General features: G+C 38.4%; 2 protein-coding genes across 3 annotated transcripts; one reads left to right on the top strand and one right to left on the bottom strand.

Annotated features, from left to right (window-relative positions):
* Positions 1-403: 403 nt before the first annotated feature.
* ostf1 (osteoclast stimulating factor 1) lies at positions 404-7738 on the bottom strand. Its single transcript, XM_056254852.1, has 10 exons — positions 7537-7738; positions 5972-6018; positions 5809-5859; positions 5631-5694; positions 5188-5241; positions 4999-5106; positions 1538-1587; positions 1246-1324; positions 922-1020; positions 404-827 (listed from the first exon to the last, which is right to left on the bottom strand). Exons 1-10 carry the CDS (start codon positions 7568-7570, stop codon positions 769-771), a joined length of 645 nt encoding a protein of 214 aa, XP_056110827.1. The 5' UTR covers positions 7571-7738; the 3' UTR covers positions 404-768.
* A 3224-nt stretch (positions 7739-10962) lies between these two features.
* Positions 10963-22703, top strand: areg (amphiregulin). 2 transcript variants are annotated; one of them, XM_056254851.1, is made up of 6 exons: positions 10963-11237; positions 14908-15081; positions 17840-18056; positions 18182-18340; positions 21895-21989; positions 22488-22703. In XM_056254851.1, exons 1-5 carry the CDS (start codon positions 11198-11200, stop codon positions 21980-21982), a joined length of 678 nt encoding a protein of 225 aa, XP_056110826.1. In that variant the 5' UTR covers positions 10963-11197; the 3' UTR covers positions 21983-21989; positions 22488-22703. The 2 variants fall into 2 exon arrangements, with proteins under 2 accessions (XP_056110826.1, XP_056110824.1); XM_056254849.1 differs by having other exon boundaries at positions 10964-11237; positions 21895-22003.
* Positions 22704-25718: the final 3015 nt, after the last annotated feature.

Here is a 25718-nt window from a genome sequence, read left to right as displayed (position 1 = left end):
ATCATCATTCAACTTCCTCAGTTTCATCATACAATTTGGAGAGTAAGATTAAAAATGTATTCTACCCTAGTATGCCTTTATATATAATTTTTATATTAAAAGTGGTGAAATACTTTGAAATGGCAGCATCTAAACTTATAAAAAAGAAAAAAGCTTGTCCTCAAGTCAACTACCCTTTTTTAACCTAAGAAAATAAGGCTAAATTAATGCACACAAGATCAAAAGAGGGCACTTTCAAATAACTATCCATTTGAGCTCGAAGCTTGAGTCTTGCATATCAAGCAAAGGCCACTGATTTATTTGCATAGTTGTAATGTTTGGATTTACATGCCACTCTATCATCAAGAACATCTTGATACACATACATACAAACACAATTAAAAAGGTAAAATGCTCAGGGCCACACACGCATGTACGTGCATAAAACTATTAGAATAAAAAGACCCAGGGCTTTGAGATGTTCTGGGCGATCTCCCTATTAAAGAAGGCACTTTAAAATCATAAAGACAGTTCTACAGAATAAATACAGTTAAGAGAGGAGCAGCAAATAGAAGAACAAATGTTCACTGTGTCCATCCTAAATGTGTACTGAACAGACAAGTACTGCAATACTTTTAACAATGAACTGGAATAAAGAAGAAAGTTGAGACAATCAGACAACGGCAAACAGCTTTCATATCCTCCCAACCTTTGTAAGTAATGTTTCTCGCACAGATATCTGAACTATATACATGTGATGGTTTGTGCTTCATTAGTGCTGCTTTTCTCTCAGTCGGAGTCTTCATCGTCGAGATACTCCTCTGCATTACTGTGGGTGCGCAGAATCACTGTAAATCCAACAGACAAGACAGTTGTGTGAATCTTTCTCACAGGAAGTGATATTTTAAGGAGGTAACTGAAAGGAGACGCCTTTTGACTCACCTCCTCCCAGTTTCCTCTTCAGCAGAGAGGCACATTGTGCATTGGTGGCCATTTCCAGAGCTGTCTTTTTCTCGTTGTTGAGGACATCTGTACCGGCATCTACAATATGAACACAGACGCAATATAAACAATGAAACAATATTGAGCAGCTGCAGATAGTTAAAAAAAAAAAAAACATCACAAACGTGTGTCGCAACAAAACTAGATCACTTGTAGAACGACTTCACATATGAATCAGTTTACAAACCTTTTTATAAACCCTTGTATCACAAAAATATGTTTAAGAAAGCGAATGGGTTTATGAGGAAAATCGTATTTACTTACTTTTATTGAGCAACATCTCAACTATATCTGAATAACCCTTCCAGGCAGCTGCGTGTAGAGCCGTGTCTCCCAGTTTATTCTGTTGTGGAAATGAACACACATCATTTTAATAGGCTATATCGAGTCAAAAATAAAGAACATTCAAAATTGATTCCATTCCCGAAAAAATTATTTTTTGCATACACACCTTTGTAAGCTGATCTCATTTAGCATATTAACAAATACAAATGAAACGACTTTGATCTCAAGAACAGTGATTCGTTAAAAACATTTTACCCAACATTAGACGTACCTGCTGATTGAGCTCACAGTTCGGCTGACTCAGCAGAATCTCCACCACATCTAAGAACAAACGTTTTTATTAATTTTACTCATTTGTTTGCATAACATGCATTTATGGTGCTTTTATGTGCCATTATTAGACAAAATGTCATTCCTATTTGGGGTAAACTTGTGCGCTCAGGGCTCCAGACTAACATTTGAGAGCAGTAGCAACTTTTATTAACAACAGTAACATGCAAAAACCAAATTTTTATAGGGATAATTTAACTATTCTACTCTTACTCCTCACCCGCCATCTACTGGTTAGAGTTGTAATTTCATGTCTTTATTTTCTTTCTTTTTAGATAAGTGTTTGTTTGCCACAAAGGCCTCGTTTACACTGCAGGTCTTGATGCCCAATTCTGATTTGTTGCCTATATCCGATTTTTTTTACCGTCCGTTTACACGTTCTTTAAATTGTGACCCATATCCGAGTCATGTGTTTACACTTGACTGAAACATCGCGCATGTTTAAAGGGGTCTTCTTGCTCAGATGGATGAACGCGCAGCGAGATCTCAGGACAGGTGGCAACATACAACACGATCTCATAAAAGTGAGTATCTATAGCACAAATTTTATTTCTCATGCCATTTATACGCCAAAAATAGTTTTTGCTTGCATATGATACGCACTGTAAACGTGCGCATTAAACGCCATAAAGTGCGTATCATGCACGCAAAAACTATTTTTGCCGTAAATGCCAAGTGAAAAAAAAATCCCTTTCATGAGATTGTGGCGGGCTTTAACGAGGAGCAGTGGGTCCGAAATTTTAGGATGAGCAAGCCAACCTTTGATATGTTGTGTCAACCATACCTGCCAACTTTTGACTTTTCCTCGGCGTGAGATTTGTTGACGGGGGGGGAGAGACGAGTGAGATTTGTTGACGGGGGGGGGGGGGGGGGGGGGGGTCTCGCTCGCGCAAGGTCTCTCGCTCGCTCTACGCGGTTTGGAGCACAATCTCTGTCTCGCATACACGCTCGCTCTAGATAACGGGAGATTTTTAACGAATTTGCGGTATAACTAGTCGATCACGAGTGGCTCAACAGGTAGATATATAGATAAACTCATCTTCCAGGCATTTGACCGCCCGGGTTGACACTTCAGCGTGAGAAATCGGGAGTGTGGCGTGTGAGCGTGTGAAACCAATCAAATGCGGGTGTCTCACAGCCAATGCGTGAGAGTTGGCAGCTATGGTGTCAACGTGTGTCCACATTCCTCTCTCCTACGACGACACGTTTCGTCGGGCCATCCATCCATCCGCAGATGCGTCGGGGTTTCTCTCGTCATTAAACCGCGGAGACGCAACCTAATGCCTCGGAAAATCCGATCTGCCCGTTGACATGACAGTCGCATAGGCACATATCCGATTTATTTCCACATATGAACGAGGCCTGAAACCGATCTCGAAATATCCGAATGCATGCGGTTTTTTCCTGTTTACACTGTCATAGAACACATCCGATCTGTGTCGCATACGAGTAAAAAATCGGAATTGGGTCACATTTCACTGACAGTGTAAACGAGGCCAAGTTTTAGTTTTTCTACAACTTTAAACTTTTAGTTTTACAAATCATCACATTAAAAATTTATAATATTTAGAGCTTTGAAGTGCTAGAAAAAGCCCTTGAAAAGTGCTTGAATTTCACTCTTAAAAGGTAGTACGTGTCCTGAGATGAATAATGTATAAAAACATTTGTCTATTTCTGCCACAATACCACAGTTTCAGTTAGTGTTGCTACATTAAATCTACGGCAAATTTTGGTGATTTGTTGATTGAAAAGCCTTCTATAACTTGTTCGTTCCTGGCACAATTTCTCTTTTGGTTTCCACATCAGCGCTGTTTGATAAGATACCTGGGGTTTTTAACGGAGAATTCTGTGCTGAATTTGAATGCTTCCCACTAAATCTTGCTGCGATGTTGTTCATTTTTAGCAGTAGTAACAGTGTCATGTGATCAAGATCGGCGCACGAATACCTGTTCTGAACTCGCGCTGCGTTATTATTGCTTCGAGCTGATCAACAGTCCGCGCACCTCAAGCAGTTTCGCTTCGTTTGCTGTTTCTCATATTCAACATAAAAGGCAGCTCTTGTCAGTTGGGCAACGTGGTGGTGGCACCAGTGTCACAATTCGCCTTTGGCTAAGCCCCGCCCCCCTTAGTTACTGTTGCTACGTCTGACAAACAAACTTCATCTGGGCTCTGGTATCAACATGGCTTATGCTGTGACAGCTCTTCCTGCTGAAATTTTATCAAACTTTTATAAAGCAGCAAATAAAGTGTCCGATAGAAGTAGGCAAAAGCGGCTGCAATATACGTCCGAAGGCTATATTCATGACATACAGGTGAAACGCAAGGAACAACAAGGCATCCAAATAGAGGCAAAAGCATACCGGTCACAGTCAAAAAATTAACCACCGCATATCCTACTAATCGAGGCGGACGCTGGGACTAACACTATCAAGGAGCAACACTGTTCATGCAAAGCTGGGTAGGTCTCGATTCACTTCTATAATCGTGATTACAAAGCAAACGGACTACGAGAGTATAACGTTGTATTTATTTTCCTTCACTTTTGGGAAGGGAACAAAACGCACACCCCCCTCCAACCTCTTTGGGAAACGCGTATCTGTGTTACAAATGCCCCAGGGACAACGTTTAACCATATTTTTGATAAAATTACGACGGTAATTGCCTGCCGAGAACAAAAATATTAAGAGACGCCTGTGTTAAAGTCTATGGAGCGCTGTGAAAAAGTGTCGGACTAGCCTGGTTAAAACCAGACCATTGTCAGTTGTAACTGAGTTATGGTCTGGCAAAGCGTCATAGACAAATCATTTCCAGAAGGGCGTCACCAACGGACGTCGCGGATAGACCTAAACCCAATCAGAGCGATGAAGGAGATGACGTATGCAGAGCGGCAGAAACATCTCCCAGTGTTGTTCTTTGCTCGGTTTTTAACTAAAAGGGAAACGTTCAAATCGCTTAAAACAGACGCGATAGCTGATTCGAACGAGTGATGTTCGACGGCGGCATCCATCTGTGTAATGTAGGCTACAAAATCTGCTTCAAAATCCCAGCGCTGTCGTCATCGTGTAAAGCCCGCCCCAACTTTTCTGATTGGTGCCTCGATTTCGGCGGATTGGAAATGGGCTTGAATGAGCTCTTTGCCAGACTAACTTTCAGAGCAAATCTAAATTTGCCGGAAGTTGTCTGGGTTTTCCCAGGCTAGTTTCGGACCTCTGTGGGAGCTCGTTCTTGGCTACGCTGTGATTGGTTAATCTACATTCTAGGGTGTGGCTTAGCCATAGGCAAATTTAGTTGCACCGGCAGGTTTGGTTGCAGTCTGGAGCCATGGCACTACTGCTGCGCCGCAGATCTTAGCATTTGAAAATAGTCAAAGCATATGTTTTTACCAATTTGTGCATCTTTTACCTTTATGCCCTCCGTGACAGGCCCAGTAGAGAGGGGTGTTCCCTGCTTTGTCCAGTCCGTTGATGCCAACCTTATTATCCAAACACTCTCTGAGCCAGCTCAGATTGCCTGCATTCACACGCAAAACATTTGATTGTTTCACCATGTTAACAAACAAACAAAATGCTAGATGAGTCTGTATTTGAGTACCTCGCTTGGCTGCTTCATGCATGGGGTTGTCTATGGACTCGGCTTGTTCAGCCACTGAGAAAAGACAAATCCCATCAACACGAGAATGAAACTCTGAAAGATGCATGTATACCAATGGCAATGCCTTGAGACTACATCATTTTCACCCAATTTATTTTCTGCCAGGCAAAAGTCTGTTCACTTATAAATAATAATAACACATGAAAAGATTTGATACTTAAGGCTGGGATTCGTACCAATCCCTAACCCCAAGTATATGCGCAATAGTAATAGTTACACCACTGATTATCTCTAATAAAACTTTCCAGACATCATAAAAGTCTGTAAACATCACATAATTTACACATTTTGTTTAACGTTTAACAGAAGTTAAAAATTCTTTCAGGTGTACTAGTCAAGGATTGATGGTTTGTAGGTTTTAGTTTGCCACTTGCTTTCCTTACCGTAATTACTGGGAATAAGACCAGTCCTTCCCTTGCATGTCCCTTTCCACCAGTTACTGTCACTCTAAAAAATAAACCCAGAAATCACTAGAAAATCATGGAAGTCATGAATATCTGCATAATAAAAGAAGGAAGTATCAGTACTTCCAAACAGTAGCAAGAGAGATCATAAACGTACGGTATCTGAGATGTACAGAATGTCACCTTCCTCAAAGTACAGTTCATCTGGCTGAAAAAGAGGAAAATATACATGATGAGCTCAATCCAGTCTAGCTAAAACAATCAAAAAACCCAAATAAAAGAGAAATGGGTCAAACTAAAGTTGAAAGAATAAAACTCACCGTCCTTGGGTCAAAGGTGAATAAAGCCCTGAACACCTTGACCTGACCTGTTTAAAACAAACATAAATATAGATGTTAATTCTATATTTCAAATGATAATATACAGGAAATCTATTGGAAATAATTGTAGACTGAAGCATTTTATACACATTTTAGGTGCAGCGTTGCCTGTTTACAGGTAAAACAGTCTTCATCTGTTAAATCCTTATCTTCACCTATCAGCCCATCCATATGCAAAACACCATCACATCTACAGCCAGGTAGTCTCAGAGTCAGAACTAAACATAGCTCAAATGCAGGGCAAACCACATGACGCAGAAACCTCCGAGCCAGAGGAACCCAAGCCCTGAGGCCAAAATATATAAATAAACAAACCATTATAAGCCCAACAAAGGGCATTTCCTGGCTGCAGAGGTATTTCCATTCGGCCTGCAACAACCAAAAGTTGTGGGATCCAACCGGCTCCTCCCAAACTCCCTACAGATCAGGCGCTGAAATGGAAACACTCTGGCAGCCTTGGCCACTTCTAAACATGTTAAATATTCCAAATATTCCATCCTACAGCTACACAAATAGTAAAATTTGCATGTTGGACGTCGCAGACCCACATTCGGAGTAAACTACTAAGAGGACATCCTACTGTACAGCTAGAGACCAATAAGCATCTAAATATTCAGTTTTTAACTTAAATAACAATACATTTGCCTACTTAGACCATTCAAATGATTTTTGAATACCATAAACTAACTGCATTAATAATAAAAATAATAGTCATATGATATAATGCACCTTGTATTTAAGTTTTGTAGTCTGAAGATTTAGTTGTCAAAATCTGGTGTGTATCATTTGAGAACAAACAATGCTCGTTTACCTCTTCTTACAGCACATATCTCTGACTGACAGAGTGGACAACATCAGCTTAATCACCAGTCCAAACGTCGTGTAATTTTGCACACTAAGCAGAGTGAAGCTGCTCTTTCATTTAGGGAAGTGGTCACTGGAAGTCAATTGCAGTGACTCAAAACCGTTGAGCAAACTATCTAGAAAGCATTTTGGGCATCGTTTTTTGTTTTTTTTGGGCTCAGCCGACTCAAAAGCACCGATTACGCACAAAAAAAAAAAATGCAGTGTGCTTCTACGTTGACGAAATGCGCTGTCTTGATAGGCGGATCACTGGGTTTTGAAACACAGATAATGGCTGGCGTGAGTGATTTTCTCTTTCCAAACCCAATCCTGCCATCTGTGGAAAGTCGTTTCACTCTTTATGACTTGTTCATTGAACAATGAAGCTATGATGTGGTGGTGGTTTTACGCATGTTAACAATCGTTTGAAAAGCGCAAAGAAAGTTGCCTTGCGTTGCGCTGGAGAAACGCCAAACTCCACCCGCAGGAGAAAGTTCACTTAAACATAAAATTGCATGCTCTTATATAGATTTCATTGTATGACATCGAATATCCGAGTGTTTGTATAGCTATCAAACAACGAAACAACGCAAAACTATGTGAATATATAATGAAACTTTAGTAGGTTTGCCGAGGCGTTTTCCTCCACGCGCACCTCTTACCTGGTTTAGCTGGTTTGGGGGGAGGCTTTGACATTTCTGAACTTTCCAAGACTTTTAAAGAAGTCTTCCGAGTTATTTAAGATGTCAATAGTACGTAAAAGCGGTATAAAACTGCAAATGAAACAGGGGAACGCTGCTTTCTTCCTTTAGGCGCTGTCAATGAGGAAGCGTGAAGGAGCTCAATGCGGAAAAGTTGCACTGCGCATGCGCGCTGTCAATAGTCTGAAATTCCGTAGGCTACTGCCCACTGATCTATGACCTTACGAAAAGTATACTACTGTGGTAACCATAGTTTCCAACGAAATGCCATGTTGCTTGACCAAAATGTTACTTTTATCGATTCAGGAAATAAAATGCATTATCTTGAACTTCTATATAAATTGATTTGCTACAAATTAAAATTAAAAACCATTTGGCAGTGACAGAGCCTATTCCAACAGCTTAGACCTATTATAATATTGATCATTTCAATAATGATTTTTGTTGTCCAGGACTAAAAATACTCACAAAACTGCAAACATAAGGAAATAATTGTTTCATTTTCTGTTGTCGCAATACGGGAAATAGGGTTTGATGATGTAGCCTAAGATTATATTTTGGGGATTAACCTAAAACATTACTTACACTTTATAAGACTTTATTAATGAAATTAACAAACATTAATCACTTACACAATAAACATTAACAATAAGTATAGACAATAAAACAACAATATTGCTAAGTAAAAAGGTGGATTTAACACAACTTGCCTAACATGGATCAATCGTGGTCATTTAAAGTATTACCAAAATAGTAAAAACAACCAAAAAAAAAAACGGTATAAGATGGGGGAAGATGCCCCCATCTTACGCAAGTCATTTTTTACCATTCATTTTCCAGTTCACGTCACTGATGCTGAATGTTGGAGCTAATGCTCCATGCTCGTACCATGATAACGTTACATTGACTGCATTTAGCTGACATGTGGTGTTAGCATAACAAGGCATTTCACTTACTATTCTGTATCTTTCACAATCAGCAATGTCAGCATAGGTGAATGTATAATATGATAACGAAAACGGTTAGTGAACTAGACTGAACAATGTCAGTGTAACAGTAAGATGGTAGGAAGTAACATTACTGTACTGAATGTTTCTGGAAATGTTTATTATAAACAATATGATAGTGGGATGAGTGACGTTAGACAGTAGATCTAGTACATAAAATAAGTTACATCCTAAAGTGCCTACTTTTTGTTATCCTGGAACAGTCTTTTGTATTCATTTCATGTCTCATGTAGTTTACCTTGCTATTTCATTAGAGTTTACTAATAATTCAAAAGCTCTGCCGATGTTGATCCGTGTTTTCGTCAATCAGAATCACGTTTGTCCTGACGAGCTTCAGCAGATAAAACTTTTTTTTGTTTTTTTATATTTATGTGGAGTTTGTGTTGGAGTGTGTGTTGTGCTGGAGGCAGGTCGTTTTGGGGTGTTATCAGACTCCATGTCGTTCGCTGCAGTGCCGTCGCATAGACGTCACATCCGATGTATTTCGCGGTAAATCCGACCCGGAGACTTCACATATAAATATGAATATTGGCCTTCAGAGGTAATACCAAAACCCAACAAGTGGATCATTGTAATGTGTGATTACAACCCCTTCACACACAGGCAATAAAAAAAGGATTCATTTTAGAAGAAAAGTTACATATAGCACCTTTAAGTAAGGCAGATCAATAATATAGTTGAATATTAAATGTCCCCAACTAAGCAAGCCAAAAGCCAAGGCAACAGCAAGGAACCAAAACTCCATCAGTGACAGAATGGAGAAAAAACCTTGGGAGAACCCAGGCTCAGTCGGGGGCCAGTTCTCCTCTGGCCAACGAGCGAACAGTGTATGATTATGATCCAGGCAGCATTACAGGTCAGAAGTCAGATTGGATCAGAACATTCAGAATATTAATCCAGTTCCATTTGGTTGGAAGTTGGAACAGCCTCTTTAATCCTCTAGACTTTTGTGTCACATTTGAGGACACACATAACAGTGGGGCTGCACCAACAAGTTGGTTTACATTGCAGGCAAGTTTTAAGGAGCTGCCTCAAAATAGTGTGTGTCTCTTGCTGTTACTCATCTCCTTCAGACCTGTCTGTTTTATATTTTGAGCCAAAAACAGATGTTTGATGTTATCATTGAACACTTACGATCAGCTATCAAAACGATCAGAATGCAAACTTACCTTTATACCGTTGTGAAACTGTACACATGAACACATAACATGTTCATTTAAAAAATTGATGCACCTTAATTCATGAAAATAACATCACAACATTTATTTCCATCAAGAGGTGCATCAGTTTTTCCTCAAGATATGGTATTGTCAATGCAAGAGTCCAGCACTCTGTAAAGTCTCCTCCAGGACATCCCAAACACTTTCAATGAGTTTAAACTCTGGATTCATGTGTGAAAATGATTCTTCATGCTCCTCACAACCATTCTTTCACAGTTTGAGCCTGGTGAATCTAGACATTGTCATCCTGGAAAATGGCCATGATGTGTCTTAGTTGTTTAAGAAATTAAAAGCTACACACTCAATCAATTAGGTTTAGAAGAACTGTTGCCAAACATATAACATGATAGAAATATTAATCCAATCATAGACTCTTATGCATTTGCCTATTTATTGTGTATAGCTAGCACAGTGCAGTAGTAAATGCATTGCTTTTAGTTGACAGTTGAACGGAGGGAAACGTCTGCTTTATGAATCCAATAGTGCCTCAAAATGTCTTTTACTCTTGTTTAAATTCTGGTTAGCATTTAATGAGGTCTTTAGTGCTAAGTTTGTTCTGCATGTGTTAATGGTTCAGGGTCATTAGCTGTATTTCTCTTCCTTTTGAGCTCTTCAGAAACTCATTACCATGCAGATGTGAGGGACATGTTGCGCGGCAGGCGGCTGAAACAGACTTTAAGATGCACAAACACGTTTAATAATGGCAATCTCAAAGAAACGGGTCGTTCCTACAGCTACCGTGCCTCCGTAATTTTTTGGGCCTCAAATTACCGGGACGGTAATCATAATTAATGACCCATGAAGCCGTGTTCACACACAGGCAGCTCCACTGAACAATGCGTACTGGTGGTATTTTGGCTTCTCTCTATCTGTTCATTGCATTTTTCCCAAATGTCTCATTCTTTTCATTCTTTTTATTCCAGACGTGATGCATCTCATATTCCATCCCAAATATTCCATGGCCAAATTCAATTCCAGTGACTCTGTGTCCCAAAACGGCATGTAAAGTCATTATCACATTTGAGCATAAAAATTAAAAATAAACATGAATCATTTGCATGTTTACTTATTTAGAAGTATTTTTATATCCCATTCGAATCTCAACAGCATAATACAGTGGAGGTACAGTATTAGAAACATTCAGCATCAGTGACGTGAAATGGAAAATGAATGGTAAATAATGACTTGCATGCGTACGAATGGCCATTGGATGAATTCTACAGATGGACTCTCGTCAATCATTTACCTTACAAAAGGCGCCTACAAACACGCACTAACATAAACACACACATTATCTCTGAATTGTGTGAAGGGAAACCTCCCTATAAAAGCTCCTCCTGAACGATAAGTAGATGACAAACAGAAACTCGACACGGAACTCAGCTGTCAGCTGCCATGAACCTACAGCGCCTCTCCTCTCTGCTGCTCTGTGTCGGTGAGTTTGGTTTTCTCCATCCTATTCTTGACCTGTCAGCCTAAGTGTTGACACGGTAATGGAAAATATATTAAAAAAAAAAAAAATTAATTTAAATTGTGCTTTCCAGTCCTGAAAACTCCAGTCTTTAAAAATGAATTAACTCATAAAATGTCATGTTTTGTTTGTGTGTGTGTGTGAATACATGTCTTAATTATGCTTTGTGGTAAAATATTTAGATTGCTTAAAAATGATTCCTTTTGATTGCAAATCCTATAAATGAATTTTAAAATCACAACTGTTCACAAATCACAAAATTTGAAAGTAACAACTTAAAAAAGCATGAGAAACTGTGAAACATATTCTCTTCCATGCTCAGTGTACATTTTTGGCATTTATTCATTTACTTACTGTATTTGAATTTCACCTTGACTTGACTCTTGGATAGTAAACTTCCTTCAAAGCTATAGCATGAACTCTCTAGCTGAGTGAAGTATAGATAGTAGTGTGTTGTTTATGTCTCCAGACAGGCTGGGCTGTGAGAAATTGATTCGGCTTGTAGTAACATGCCTCTGAATAGTTGCTCCGGCTTTTCCCATAGGTGTATGCCAAAATGCCACACATTTTAAATCTCGGCTGTCTGTTGTCATGTTCAACGTCACAAAACGCTTATTGTTCATTGCAAAGGACAGAGGATTAGGGCGTCACACTGCTGTGTTAAATATATATATTTAGCTTTCTGAAATAACGTTTAAAAGGTCATCCCGGAACACAATAATAGGTGTGTGTGTGTGTGTGTTTCTAGGTGAGGAATTTCTTTGACAATTAAACGTAGGATTCCAGTCTGTAGGAGTGTACAGATTTACTCACATTCTCGGTGCAGACTTGTTTGACTGCAGCGGTCGCCAGATCATGCCTGTGATAAAAGGGCACATACGCCACTTCTGAATGTCATTGAATTACCAAATATCAAAGTATTCATTGGAAAGAAAGCTAAATATATGACGACAAAGTTTAATTTATAAACACTTTTTGTTATACTGGTTGAGACTCTCTTCACATCCTGATAGCGATCAATAATAGAAGTGGTCTAAAAATAAAAAATCTTCTGAAAAAAATTTCGTCCAATCATTGGATTTGGTCTGAATGCCTGTTCCCCTGAACACCACAGACATCACACACGTCATCAGTGCGTTCCATGAGACTATGCAGAGTTGTAGGGTGTTTCTCAAATGGAAAACTGAATCCTATAGGCTGCGTCCTTTCTAGTCCAATCATTCTGACGCTTGTAGGCTAGAGTTCGCCTCGGCAAATAAACGCTAGAATGAGACGGTCTAGTAAGAGTGCATGGCTACTTCACACATGTTCCCGACCCCTTAATTTTGGAAAAATACAAATCTTTATATTTTCTATTAATGCAATACAGTGAATGACAGCCAACTGCGGTCTCCCAGTGGTTTACATTATTGTCAGTTTAGCGTTAGTGATTAATTTACAGCAAAACACAAGATAACATCTATGCTTTCATGACCGAAAACATTAATTTTGTCTTATATTTCATTATAAACTCAGATAAGCTCAGTACCGACTCGTTTTCCGACAGTTTATTTTCGTGATTGTGGATTGTGGGTGATTTAAGGCAGCGAAGGATACATCCGATGCATCCTTCAAAACTGGTGAATGAAGGACGCGAAACGAAGGCTGGCTTTCAGGGATCCTTCAAATTGAGATTGCCTTCAGCGACATCTGATGACGTGGCAGCCGAGATATGCAGCCTTCCATTTGAGAAACACATGTAGATAGACAGACACCTCCTGAACCAAAACAATAAGCGCATGCTGCGTTCACGTCATGTCATAACCGTAATTACGAGATGGCAACCCGTGACGTTCTTCCCGGAGCTGTTCACGTCCTCAGACTCGGATTTATGCGTTTCTATGTGAACACTATCAACGCCGAAATGAATCTGCAGCAGTCAGATGCTACAATTCAGAGCTCTGTATGATGTTTACGTTCATTAGTTTTATAATGTTATGCGTTTGTTTAAGACAAGTTAACTTAACCCCTTCTCTCATGATGCTTTGTAGACTGCGGTGTGCGTTCATGTGTTTTGAAGGAGGCGTGGCTTTGGAGTCGCTCTGAAGGGAGGGTGGGACCTCATGCTCTCAAAGCTAATGCTAGCTTCTCCGAACTTGTCTACACTACCTTTAATATAGTTGCATATTAAAGGAATATGCTAATAGTTGATGTGATGGAGAGCAGAATATGTGCAGTATAAAATAGCATGCAAAAAAATACAATTATTGTTCGATAGACTAGATCAATTTATTATCAATTATTGCCACACGCCCAGGGCAGGTGGAATTTGTTCCTGCAATTTTCAGACAATGACACCTTAGATTACTAAGAGGACATCTAATGGATCCTTCTTGTTCCTCATCTTTTTGCACGTTATTCCAAACAAAAACATGCCTGTCTTAATCTTTTCATCAAAACTACCCCACCTATGCAACAACGTTACCATGGCTTTAGTTTCAGCCAACAGATGCTGGCTGAGTTTCAGGATGGGAGTAGTCCTCCATGTTCACATCAGGTCTGACTCCATTCTGCATTATAACGCCCACTTGTCTTGATCCCAATTAGTTCCTGATGGATAAATCCACGTTCCAGCCTACATTTTTGTTTAATTAATAAAACATTACAGAAGAGGTTGCGAACAGCTTAGTAATGGCTTTGTTTTATGCAGTTTATGTTGAAGACTTCAGTAGTAATTGCTTGCTCCTTGCAGAGATCAATCTAGCAACCTTTCGATGTTGACGTCAAATACTTTTTTTTTTGCTGCATTTTTGCCCTTTTTTAACTGACTGACACTGTAAAAAATTTTTTTTGAATCTTTAACTAAAACAGATTATTGGAGTAGCCACAAGACAATACTATTTCAGTCTTTCTACTACAAAACTTCACATTTAATTCACTGTGTTACTTGCGTCATCTTTGTGATTAATTGTGATACGTACTAGCAATTTCCGAGTGAAAATGGTTTACACTTTGGTGTACAATTTTAAAATTTACATTTTTTTTCAGTGTAGAAATGAACATGACAAAGACACATATTCAAACCCACATATAATGTGCATCCTGCTCAATATGTAGAAGAACACACACCAAAAAGACCACCAGTTTTCCCACATCATACGTATCATATTGTACATTTTAGCATGAATGAAATGCTATATTTATTAGATCAGTTCCCAAACTATGTATTTTGTAAAAAAGAACCAGGTAAAAGGTGCCCAAACAAGAAAAGGAGACATAAAGGACTCTAATTTTGTATTGTAGTTGCAGCAGGTGCAATGTTTCCTCATATAACCTCAACATTTCCACTCACTTTTATGTCTTTCACTCTCATTTTCTCTCTCTCACACAGACATACACAGCTAGTTTGCTCAGTACAATATACATGGGGTGTTTACAGGATGACTCAACATTAACCGCAACATTAGAAGATTAACCTCAATTTAAAAACCCTAATTGAGGTTAATGTGTCATTGTAATATAATGAAGTGTTTGATCCTGTTATTATTTGCAAACTGGGCCGAAACAGCATTCCTCACAAAAAAAAGAAAGAAGTTACTACACTTCTAATGTGATATAACACACTGTGATTCATTTTGTGTGTGTCTGTGTGCAGCTTGCAGTGCAGTTTTCACTATAAGATCAGCAGCCGCTCACACGTCTGCGCTGGATCATGTGACCGTGATGTCATCATCAGGGGAGGGGCTTCAGAGTGCCGTGGGTGAAGATTTGGAATCTGATGATGATCAGGATCCATCAGGAATGTTCAATGATCCATCTTTGTTTAAAGGTACACTGTAACTTCTTTTGTTAAAAAAAAACTTACGCTGACTTACCCTGATTCACTATGGTAAGCCTATTATAAGTGTTTATATTTTTAAAAGTGTTTTATATTTTCAAGTTATTGTGAGAAAATACGTAGGCCTACAGTATACGTCACTCGCCCGTGTGTGTCTCGTCATACTCATAAATAGAGAAAAGTTGCTCAGGCTACTTTGACACATGGAGTGCTACCGCGAAATCTCAAACCTCTGGGGAATTACCCGTTTAAACAAAAACACAGAACAGTAATAATAATGACAGAGCTCATAAAGTCATAATTAAACAAGAATCAACATTGGCTTGGCTTTTCGGAGATGCCGAGAACTGAGGGATTTGAAATATTTTAAAAGAGTCACGAAGATGGTGTTTTTATTACTCAACAGGTGAGTAAGGTGTTTTATTGAACAGATAAATTGACACATGTAGCTCTCTAACAGAGTTCACTGTAAAGCATTATCTATTGTGAAGATCATTTCATTATGGTTGTTGTAGCTGTGCTGGAACTTATTTCCAAAGAAGGAGTGTGTCTATTAACGGGTAAAGATACAGTAACGTCTTCAGATAGTCAGCTTGAGATCGTTTTCATCTAAATTGGTTATATCTCTTAAGCCTGTAAATGTTTTATGAGCAGTGGGATAATCATATTCATCCACACAGACCAGTCACAGAGCCGAAACACAACCAAATCAACGTTCGTCCGCAAAATCAATCCATGTTTCCAACCGCTAGAGGGCCAAAAGTTACATATTGTACCTAAAGGTCAATTTACTTGTGAAAATCTCCCACAGACTTCAATTATTCTTAGATTAAGCTAATTATAATTACTACCCGAACTAACACCTTTTGGGATTTTAATAAGGACATTAAATGCATCATCTATGAACCACAAAGGTACACATACACAGTTTTATTATAATAACAATTACTGGGTGAATCTCACTAAAAGTATGATCAGTTCATATTTTACTCTGAAATAAAGATAAAAAAGGAAATTATAGATTGCACACTCAGTACCAGTCCCTTTATCAATTTCAGCAATACTGCATTAATGGCAATTTTTTTTAAATAAATACATTTATTTCCAATGCAAATGAGTAAAGTAAACTTCTCTAATACAAACTTAAATAAATTGGACGCAATAAAACAAAATGTTGCGACAATGTTGAAGAATTGTGCTGCACTAGCTTAAAGGCACACTATGCAAGAATTGTACCTTAATATAACAGCTTCAAAGTCATTTCGGTGGTAAACAAACTCATAGTAAGGCGAATCATCCTGGTAGTGAAGCTTGGGGGGGACGCCGCTGGAAAAACCAGCAATGCAAGTTTGAGAGGAGCGCCCCCGACAAATCTCGCGAGAATCACGATATGCTTTACGGCAACGACGTCACACACATCAACCACAACATGAAGCACGAAGACACTTGCGCGCATTTCAGACGTGATACTCGACGATGAAAAAAGCAAAGAAAACGCGGTCGGAAGAGACTAGGGAAAGGAAAAGATAATGAGCCTCTCAACCCGTAAATAAATGCATCGATCCGCAAGTTTTGTTTCAGTTCTTTAATGGTCTAGTGGTATCTTTTGCCAAGCGTGTCAGAGGTTACAGGTTCTACGTTTTTTCTCTCTCATCAAAACTGAATATGTTCATCAGTGGTTACAGTCTATATCAAGCAGGGACACGTTTTTTGTGCATTTTATTTTGTGATTTCACCGGAATGAATAGAGAGTCTCCGCAACTGTGACAGATTGAAGAGCGCGTCCAAGTGAAGACTGCGCGGCAGTGCGCGCGCGCCGCCACAAGAGACACTATGTATCCATGACACTGATAGCAGCGGACACGAGCGCTCAGCTTGAGTTCAAAAACACATTTTAGCGCTAGATCTCTTATTTAAAGGCACACTATGCAAGATTTGTACCTTAATATAACAGCTTCGAAGGGGTATCAGGCCGTGAGTGCAGAGACCAGTCTATGGCAGAGACGCTCTGCGTGAGTGGTATTTACGACAGTAACATTAAAGGGTAACTAAACACTAAACCAACTTTTTTTAATTAATGATCTTTAAGACTGGGGCTTTATTAGTGCTGTTCATTGATTCGAGTAACTTTTTTGACATTTGGGTATAAAGTGTTTTAATTCTACAATATATGGTGTAAAAACGTCTGAGTGCTGCCCTCTTCAGGTTGAACGGTGGCTACTGCAGTTGAATTTTCCTATTGGATGTTTGCGGTAGTTCGTGACGGTAGCGGTGAGAGCTGACGTAAGCAGGTTTCAGCTTACCACGCCCTTGGTACGAGCTACCACTACCATGGCAGTATAAAAAACATCTTGTTTCGTCAAAACCACTGTAGCGAGTCAGGAGTTGGAATTGCGAGTATTGAAAACGATCAGGATAGAGTATCGGTTCATCCCCTCTATCTCCGCTGGGCTCCGCCCACTTTTCCAGAATTTTTCAAATATTGCCAGTGGGTGGAGTCAGGCTCTGACCAGGGGTTTAGTTACCCTTTAAATACAAATACTCCACAGCAACTCTAGGGGTCGCTGTTTGGCAAAAACGGAATTCCTGCATAGTGTGCCTTTAAATGAATTCAATAAATTGATCAAGTGTAGAGATATTTGGTGAAAAAGATGGTAATGAAAATCGTTTAATTAAATAAATAAAAGTATAGAAAGCAAATAATCTCACACACATTAAAGTCTCTCATGTATCTTATGTCTTTCTGTAGCCCAAGTCAGTAGAGACGAGCAGAATCAAAAGCGGTCCGGGCGCAAAAAGAACAAAGGACGAAAAAAGAATAAAAATATCACTCCTGTTCAGCCGAACCACACATCCAGTCAGAGGAGCCACAGCACCACCGCTGACCCCTGCCTGACCTCTCACGTGGACTACTGTATCCACGGCCACTGCACGTACCTGCACGGCCTGAGAGAGCCCGTCTGTGTGTGAGTGGCACACAACATCTCACACACGTGCACTCAGAGGATTCAAATAAAGAGTTTAAATGAATGAATATCAGGCAAATGTTGCATTCAGTTTGTGTAACGTATTGAATGTATGATTGTTTCAGATGTAAGAGAGGTTATGACGGAGAACGCTGTGGGATCCAGCTCCTCGGGACGTCCCGGGACGAGAGCAGCACTGAAACGACCCACACCGCGCTCGTCATCATGGCTGTCGTCCTGTCAATCATCAGCTGTCTAGCTATCCTGCTTATGGTCTGCGTGCAGTAAGTACGCACTACATTCAGAATACGCTTGCTAAATATTCAGTACACCCACACACACTCATTCATTTACACTCACAAAACACGCCTGGGATATAATAGGCACCTATTGTGACAGATTTATACACCACCAGTTTGGACACACCTATTCTATATCATTATTATTGTTAATCATACTAAGCCATCAAAACTATGAGATAGCACAAATGGAAGTATGGAAATTATGTGGCGACCAAAACGTGGGAAATATAGCCGGTTTGAGCTTCTACAGATTCCAAATCTGCTCATATATACTGGATATTCATAAACCAACTTTGCCTGGTGTATCTTGGCAGGCTTTTGAAGGAATTCATTCTGGACACTTTATGATGCTTTTCTTTCTCCACTGTCCAGTCCATCTAATCCATTTTTTAAAAATAATTTCAATGAAAATTTTATTTTTGTGAAGAAATTCATAGGCTATGTAAGCAAGCACTATTTATATTTGTCTATTAAATTCATTTTAAGCATTTACGCGAAAGCCTGTGCATCAAAAGGTTTTTATATATAAGGAATGCAGTGACCCAGTCATTCCTATTAAAGGGATAGTTCACTTTGAAATTAATTTTTGGTATGTTTTAGCTTACCTCAAGGGCATCCAAGATGTAGGTGTCTTTGTTTCCGCAGTAGTTTCAATTTTGATATTTTTAGGTCAAACCGTTCTTGTCTGTCAGTCATATAATGCAGGTCTATGGTCACCACCTCAAAGAGCATGCACAGAGAAGTCCAAATTAAACATGATTTAATGACTCGTAAATGTAAGTACACATTGATGGCCTAAGACACGAAACGAGCGGTTTGTGTGAGAAAACGAACAGTATTTATATCGTTTTTACCTCTTGTAAACACAGCCACGTCCAAGTTATCTGATCTGCGCAAGCGCCGGAAAGCGCCGGAAGGGATCTCTCTGAAAAAATTCAACGTTGTCTGTTGATATATCGAAATCGTCTTCCATTGCGATTTCCTTTATATCTAAATATGTTTAGATCTTCACAGTGAAAGGTAACACTTCCGAAATCTCTGTGTAAACAACGAGTGACGTACACGCGCGAGAGATCACTTCCGGCGCTTGCGCAGACCGAAGCGCCCGCGCCCTCAGATCACTTGGACGTGGCTGTGTTTACAAGAGGTAAAAACGATATAAATACTGTTCGTTTTCTCACACAAACTGCTTGTTTCGTGTCTTAGGCCATCAATGTGTACTTACATTTACGAGTCATTAAATCATGTTTAATTTGGACTTATATGTTCATGCTCTTTGAGGTGGTGACCATAGACCTGCCTGCATTATATGACTGACAGACAAGAACGGTTTGACCTAAAAATATCAAAATTGAAACTACTGCGGAAACAAAGACACCTACGCCTTGGATGCCCTTGAGGTAAGCTAAAACATACCAAAAATTAATTTCAAAGTGAACTATCCCTTTAAGATCAGGACCCCAACATGACAATATTACAGTAATGAAGTCCTCTGAGGTCATTTTCACTACATTACAATTGAGACGCTAGATGGCGCCAGATGTATTATATAAAACAAGATAGCACTCATTAAAGGGTTAGTTCACCCAAAAGTGAAAATTCTGTCATTAATTACTCACCCTCATGTCGTTCCAAACCCGTAAGACTTTCGTTCATCTTCAGAACTCAAATGAAGATCTTTTTGATGAAATCTGAGAGCTTTCTGTCCCTCCATTGACAGCTACGCAACTATCACTTTACGAAGATCCCCTGATCTACAAATCCGTCACCCCGTGACTTGCTTTGTAAAACATACTTCGCGCAGTTAGCCCTATTGCATCAGTACTCTTGACCTACACCACAGAAACGAACAGACCCAGCCACTATGGCTTTACTCACAAATTGAAAAATATTTTAGCCCAAAAGAAAATATTTTAGCCGTCTCTTCCCAGAGATGTCTTGAGTTGCCACGGGTTCGCTTTTATTTGATTCCAGTCAGTGGAGCTTCTCCTGGCCCTCATAGCGGTCGGCCTTTCTCTCTGAAATTTACGAGGTAGAGCTGGAACTGCTCAGTCCAGGTGGCCAAACACCGTCCGCTCTCAGGTCCAGAAGGCACATCCAAGGAATCCCACTGTTCTGACACCAAGATTGTTGTGGCAAAACTTCTGTTAAACATCATCACTGGGTAAGAGACACTCAGAGTCAAATTAATAAAAAGAAGTATTTTATTCCTGCAGGAATAGGTTCAGTCCCAAACACACAAAGTTCAATCTGTGCGAGGAGTGACACACAACAGGAAGATATGAGACAGTCTTTATACTCTTTTCAAGGTTCCTCTTCACCCGCTGTACCTTTCACCCACTCAGATAAGGTCCTTACTGCTGTTCAGTCTCTACTTAAAGACACAAACTGGTACTGAAATAAACTGGCCAAAACTGGCTGTCCCTAAGGTCAGTCGTTCTGTCCCATATGTTCCTGAAACGTCACGCACAAGCATGTACACACATATATTTTACACATTGAATAGGTTCTCTCTCTTATGATATCTGTTAGGGATCAATGACTATTAAAATTTCCACAACACACTTCAAAAAGTTAACAAAGAGATTGTAAAACTATATATGTGTATATGTGATAAAAAGCCGTAATTCAATCTGTTCATATAAAAGCGATCGAGTCTCTTCAGAACATTTGGACCTAACCACTCAATTCATGCGGATTCGTTTTTCGATCTCTTTATGAACTTTTTGAAGTGTCAAAGTGGTAGTTGCGTAGCTGTCAATCATCAGCAGACTTTGTTGTGTGAACGCGCATTGGAGATTAATATTTTGAAAATAAGGTGGTAAATTAATATGCTTTTTTGCAAAAACAAACCACTTGCGTTGCTTTATAAAACTGAGGTTAAACCACTGGAGTCACATGGATTACTTTAATGATATTAATACCTTTCTGGGGCTTGAAAGTGGTAGTAGCGTAGCTGTCAGATTTTATAAATAATATCTTCATTTGTGTTCTGAAGATGAACGAAAGTCTTACGGGTTTGGAACGACATGAGGGTTAGTAATATGGTGCAGGGATGACGTCAAAACCCGGAAGACTAATTCGCCCCTGGTTCCCTTGAGATTTTCCTATGGGGTTTTTCACTTTATGAGTAAAATAAAGCCTGTGGTAAACTTAGGTTGACGAAATTTGTTTTACAACGTAAATTACACACAACAATACTGAAAACGCAAATTGTAGTCATGTTTATTTTTGAAAACGTATGTTTCTAATAAGTTACTAAGACAGTTTGGGCTTTGGGGTGTGTGTGAGTGTGTGCGTGTTTACGTTCCTGAACGATTCTGTGATTGACCAATCAGATTTGAGTTTCTTTTTAAATGTAAATTCACCATACAAAAAGAAATAACAACATACAACTATTCCTACATTCAACTATAATCAAGTACATTGGGAAGCAATTACATTATTATTAAATAAGAGCAAAGAAGTAAGTAGATTTGAGTATTCTGGAGAACTGTACTAAATGTATTTAGTGTTGTTTTGTTTTTATATTCCAGCTATAGAACACATCATCGCTTTCAGGCAGCTTTCCTGAGCTCCACTAACGAGAGAGAGAAACTAGAGAAGAAGAACATTATGGTGTGACGAGAAAGTAAGTTTTTAAATGTAAAATAGTCTCAAAGACACAAAGTTATGGTTTCTTTATTATATTCAGGTCTCTATGGCTGTAGTCCCTTCTTAAAGTGATAGTTCACCCAAAAATAAAAACTCGCTTTTTATTTCATTTACTCACCCTCAATTTGTTTCGAACCTGTATGAGTTTCGTTCTTCTGTTGAACACAAAGAAAGATATTTTGAAGAATGCTGGTAATCAAAATGAAAAAAACAAATATGGAAACAAATATGGAAGTCAATGGCTACCATCAACTTTTTGATTACCAACATTCTTCAAAATATCTTCTTTTGTATCCAACAGAAGAAAGAAACTCATACATGTTTGGAACAACTTGAGGGTGAGCAAATGATGACAGAATTTTAATTTGTGGGTGAACTATCCAAGTAGGCTACCTTTAAAACATCTACGAACCCCAATTTCACTTTATTTATTTTGATCGGTGTGTTGTTTATGGAAAATTGTTTTTTGTTTCAGGTAGAAGTCACACTGATGTCACTGGTGTGGATTGCACTACAGAAATATTGCACATGCGTCTCAATTCGCACACTTATACGCTATGCCGTTTTGTAGTATAAACAGTGCGAGTAGCGTGTATGCACTGAAAAAAAAAATCAAAATGAACAAGTGGACTTTAAATACCTGGATGAAGCACTTAATTAACCCCCCAAAAAACGATGTGTGGAATGTTGGACTGTCGAAGATTTAATTACGTAGCAGAGGGGCATCAGACTCAGATGTTGAATGATAAAATAACCATATAAAATCCATACACTACTTGGTTGAGTACATAGTGCATGAGTACAGTGTATAAGTGCATAGTGCGTCATTTGGTACGCAACTAGAATAACATAATAAAACCCTATTGTAACTTATTGTTTTTACCTATTTATTAACAAATATAATTTCCTTAGTATTTGTGTATATTTTGATAATAATGTTTATTTGATATGCGATATTTATGTACACATATAAAATAAAGGACACTCTCATAAGATGTGTATCTTTCTTTCAGTCTTTTTTTCTTTCCTTTTCTCTTTCTGTGAGTTCTTATATAAAACATAAACCCCCGGTTACACAGATAAAGTTTAAGTCCAGTCCCGGGACTGTTTTACTGTAACTGAAAGTATATCTAAAAATATGTCAGTGTCATTGTTTTGTCTCAAGATGCACACCAGTAATGTTGTTTTTTCTAAGGCAGGTTTATAAAAGCTACTTAAATGCTCTAATTGAACTAAGGCCTAATCCTGGCTTAATCTAAGCCCTGTCTGTGAAACCGGGCCATTATGTCAAAGAAGTGAAGAGAAGTTTCTTATATCAATAAGTCTTCATTAACAGATGAAAGCAGACATCCGACGCAGTCATTGTTAGTACCTTAAGCCCGCTCAGGTGGAGTCTCGAGCGCCTCTCCCTGCAATTTCTGTCTCCCAATCATTTTAATCCTTATGAGAGCTGATGGTTCATAACATAATAGAAGATAATATAGTCCAAAAATAAAAGCGGATCATTTTGGAAGTGAGATTGTTTGATCCGCTCGGCTCTCTTTGGTGTATAGGTACAGGCAAAACAGGTTAGCCTTGGGCAGAGCAAGTGTAGATATATATTTACTCAAACAGTCAGTCATTCATAGAGGCACAAACCAGGAGGAGAAGCCGCATGAATTAATGTAGCGACCACTAAATGTAGAACTAATTACGCAGAGTTAAATCACTTTAAAGTCTTGCCATGCGAACAGGGAACGTTCTCAGAACTCAGGCTAACGTTCTGACAAGGTTCTTTCAGTTATGGACAAACTGTCTTCCTGTAACGTTAATAGAACGCTCACTCACGTGGTCTCTCTTTTTAACATTAGGCTATCAAAATGTTAGCACAAAAACTTTATTTATACATCGTAAATGGAACAATCTTCTGAAATTATTATAGATGGACCTTTCAGATTTTCAGAGAACATTCAAACGTGACGTTTGCAAAATGTTTGATAAAATTGATACAACGTTCACATTCACATAACCAAGAAAAAACGTCCTCAAAGCATTTTTTAAAAACTGGACGATTTGAATGTTCTGAGACATTCAGAAAAAATGTCATCACTTAATGGGTACATTAGCAAAACGGTCTTAGAACATATAGCAGTAGCACTTTATAATAGTTTAAAAATAATGACATAAAACTTAACAGATGATTAGTTGTAAATTGTAATTCACGTAATTAGAAATGCCATTTTTACTCTGATTCATATATTTTTGCCCTACTTATTCATTTTGGAATATGGGTCATTCCTGAAATTCAAATATTGATTACATCAAATATTCTATTTATATCAAAATGATGAGTTGTCATGATTTTGGTAAGTATATCTTTACTGAAACCATAACCATTAAAATTATTCATAAATTAAGTGGGAAAACTCAACCCTGTCTGTCACAACACAAGTTTACAGTACAACCCCGAAACAATGAGAAATGTACAGATATGTGACAGGGTTGAGTGTGATGGGGTTGAGGTTTTTTTGTACTAAATGGCCACTGCTCCTCCTGTAGTGTCGGGAAGTAGACCATATCTGGCAGCAATGAAATATGTATATACTTATGGATTAAAAAAAAAATTCCTTCTTAATTTTGTGATGGGGTTGAGTTAAGCTTGACACTATACCCTCCCTGACTATAATACGTCTCAAAAATATGAATATACAATACACAAATAAATACTTACAATATTGCCAAAAATTATATTAAATATTAACAAATTCAGTGCAGTGCCTTGTGACATGACAAAATGCATTATTTTATGATAAAAAAATATTTAAATGCAATAATTATGTTTATTCATTATAATGGACATACCAAAGTGTTGTGAAAAGCTTTTAAATTTTCATTTTGGGGAACCACAACTTTAAAACGTCTGGGGGACTGAAATATTACCGAATCCCAGGAATGACCATCATACATCAGCTACGCATCTGCTCAATGATTGTTAATGACAAATATTAAGAAGAAGTGCTACCAAATCACACCTATGTATGTGTACTGTAGCATGATAAACAAACCCGCAAATAAACTAGGCCTATCCAGAGCCCGTCTTCTCTGGCCTATCTCAAAACATCCACATGGTCAATCAATGGTTGGTTTAGATTTGCAGGACTTCTAAATTTACTTCCAAAACTAGAAACTCAACTGCGGCCTCTTCTGGCCATAGAGCGAATAGACATGCGCTCTGTAATGCATTTACATATGCACATTATGCAGAGATAAGCAGGCATTCATTTATCTCAAAATGTCCCAGCACTGCAGTAATATCAGTTGAATACTTGTTCACCAAACTCGATAATGTAATGTAACAAATAAAATCATTAAATAAAAAGTGAAAAAGTCATTCAGAACACACAACGAATAAATTAATTAGAATAAATAAATAAACATGCAAACGAAATCAAAGATTTCTTCCTTTTTCTATTAACAGTCAGTCAAAAACTACTCTGAACAACTATTATATAGACTTGTGTATTTTTATCTGAATAAATAATAATAGGCTAATAATACACTTTATTTTATTATCAATATGTAAATAACAAAACTATTTTTTTATTGTTATTGTCTTACTTTATTAGTAAAACTAGACGACTAAAATGCAAAACTCCACAGATTTAGTCTTGCAATTCAAGTCTGACTTGCACAAACAACTGATGAGGAATGAGGCTTGTTTGTGTAA

This window comes from Rhinichthys klamathensis, unplaced genomic scaffold, assembly GCF_029890125.1.
Source record: "Rhinichthys klamathensis goyatoka isolate OS25496 unplaced genomic scaffold, OSU_Roscu_1.1 h1tg000114l_1, whole genome shotgun sequence".
NCBI lineage: Eukaryota > Metazoa > Chordata > Actinopteri > Cypriniformes > Leuciscidae > Rhinichthys > Rhinichthys klamathensis.
The sequence above is the reverse complement of the archived record's forward strand: the minus strand, read 5'-3'. Positions and strand labels throughout refer to the sequence as shown.

What these genes read in the sequence shown, in the direction of transcription:
- areg (XM_056254851.1), top strand. Translation starts at nt 11,198, where the DNA reads ATGAACCTACAGCGCCTCTCCTCTCTGCTGCTCTGTGTCG. An exon ending in CTCTCTGCTGCTCTGTGTCG is followed by an intron (nt 11,238 to 14,907) that starts GTGAGTTTGGTT and finishes GTCTGTGTGCAG; the next exon opens with CTTGCAGTGCAGTTTTCACT. An exon ending in CTGAGAGAGCCCGTCTGTGT is followed by an intron (nt 18,057 to 18,181) that starts GTGAGTGGCACA and finishes TGATTGTTTCAG; the next exon opens with ATGTAAGAGAGGTTATGACG.
- ostf1 (XM_056254852.1), bottom strand. Translation starts at nt 7,570, where the DNA reads ATGTCAAAGCCTCCCCCCAAACCAGCTAAACCAG. An exon ending in ACTGTGAGCTCAATCAGCAG is followed by an intron (nt 1,325 to 1,537) that starts GTACGTCTAATG and finishes TTTCCACAACAG; the next exon opens with AATAAACTGGGAGACACGGC. An exon ending in GAAGAGGAAACTGGGAGGAG is followed by an intron (nt 828 to 921) that starts GTGAGTCAAAAG and finishes TTGGATTTACAG; the next exon opens with TGATTCTGCGCACCCACAGT.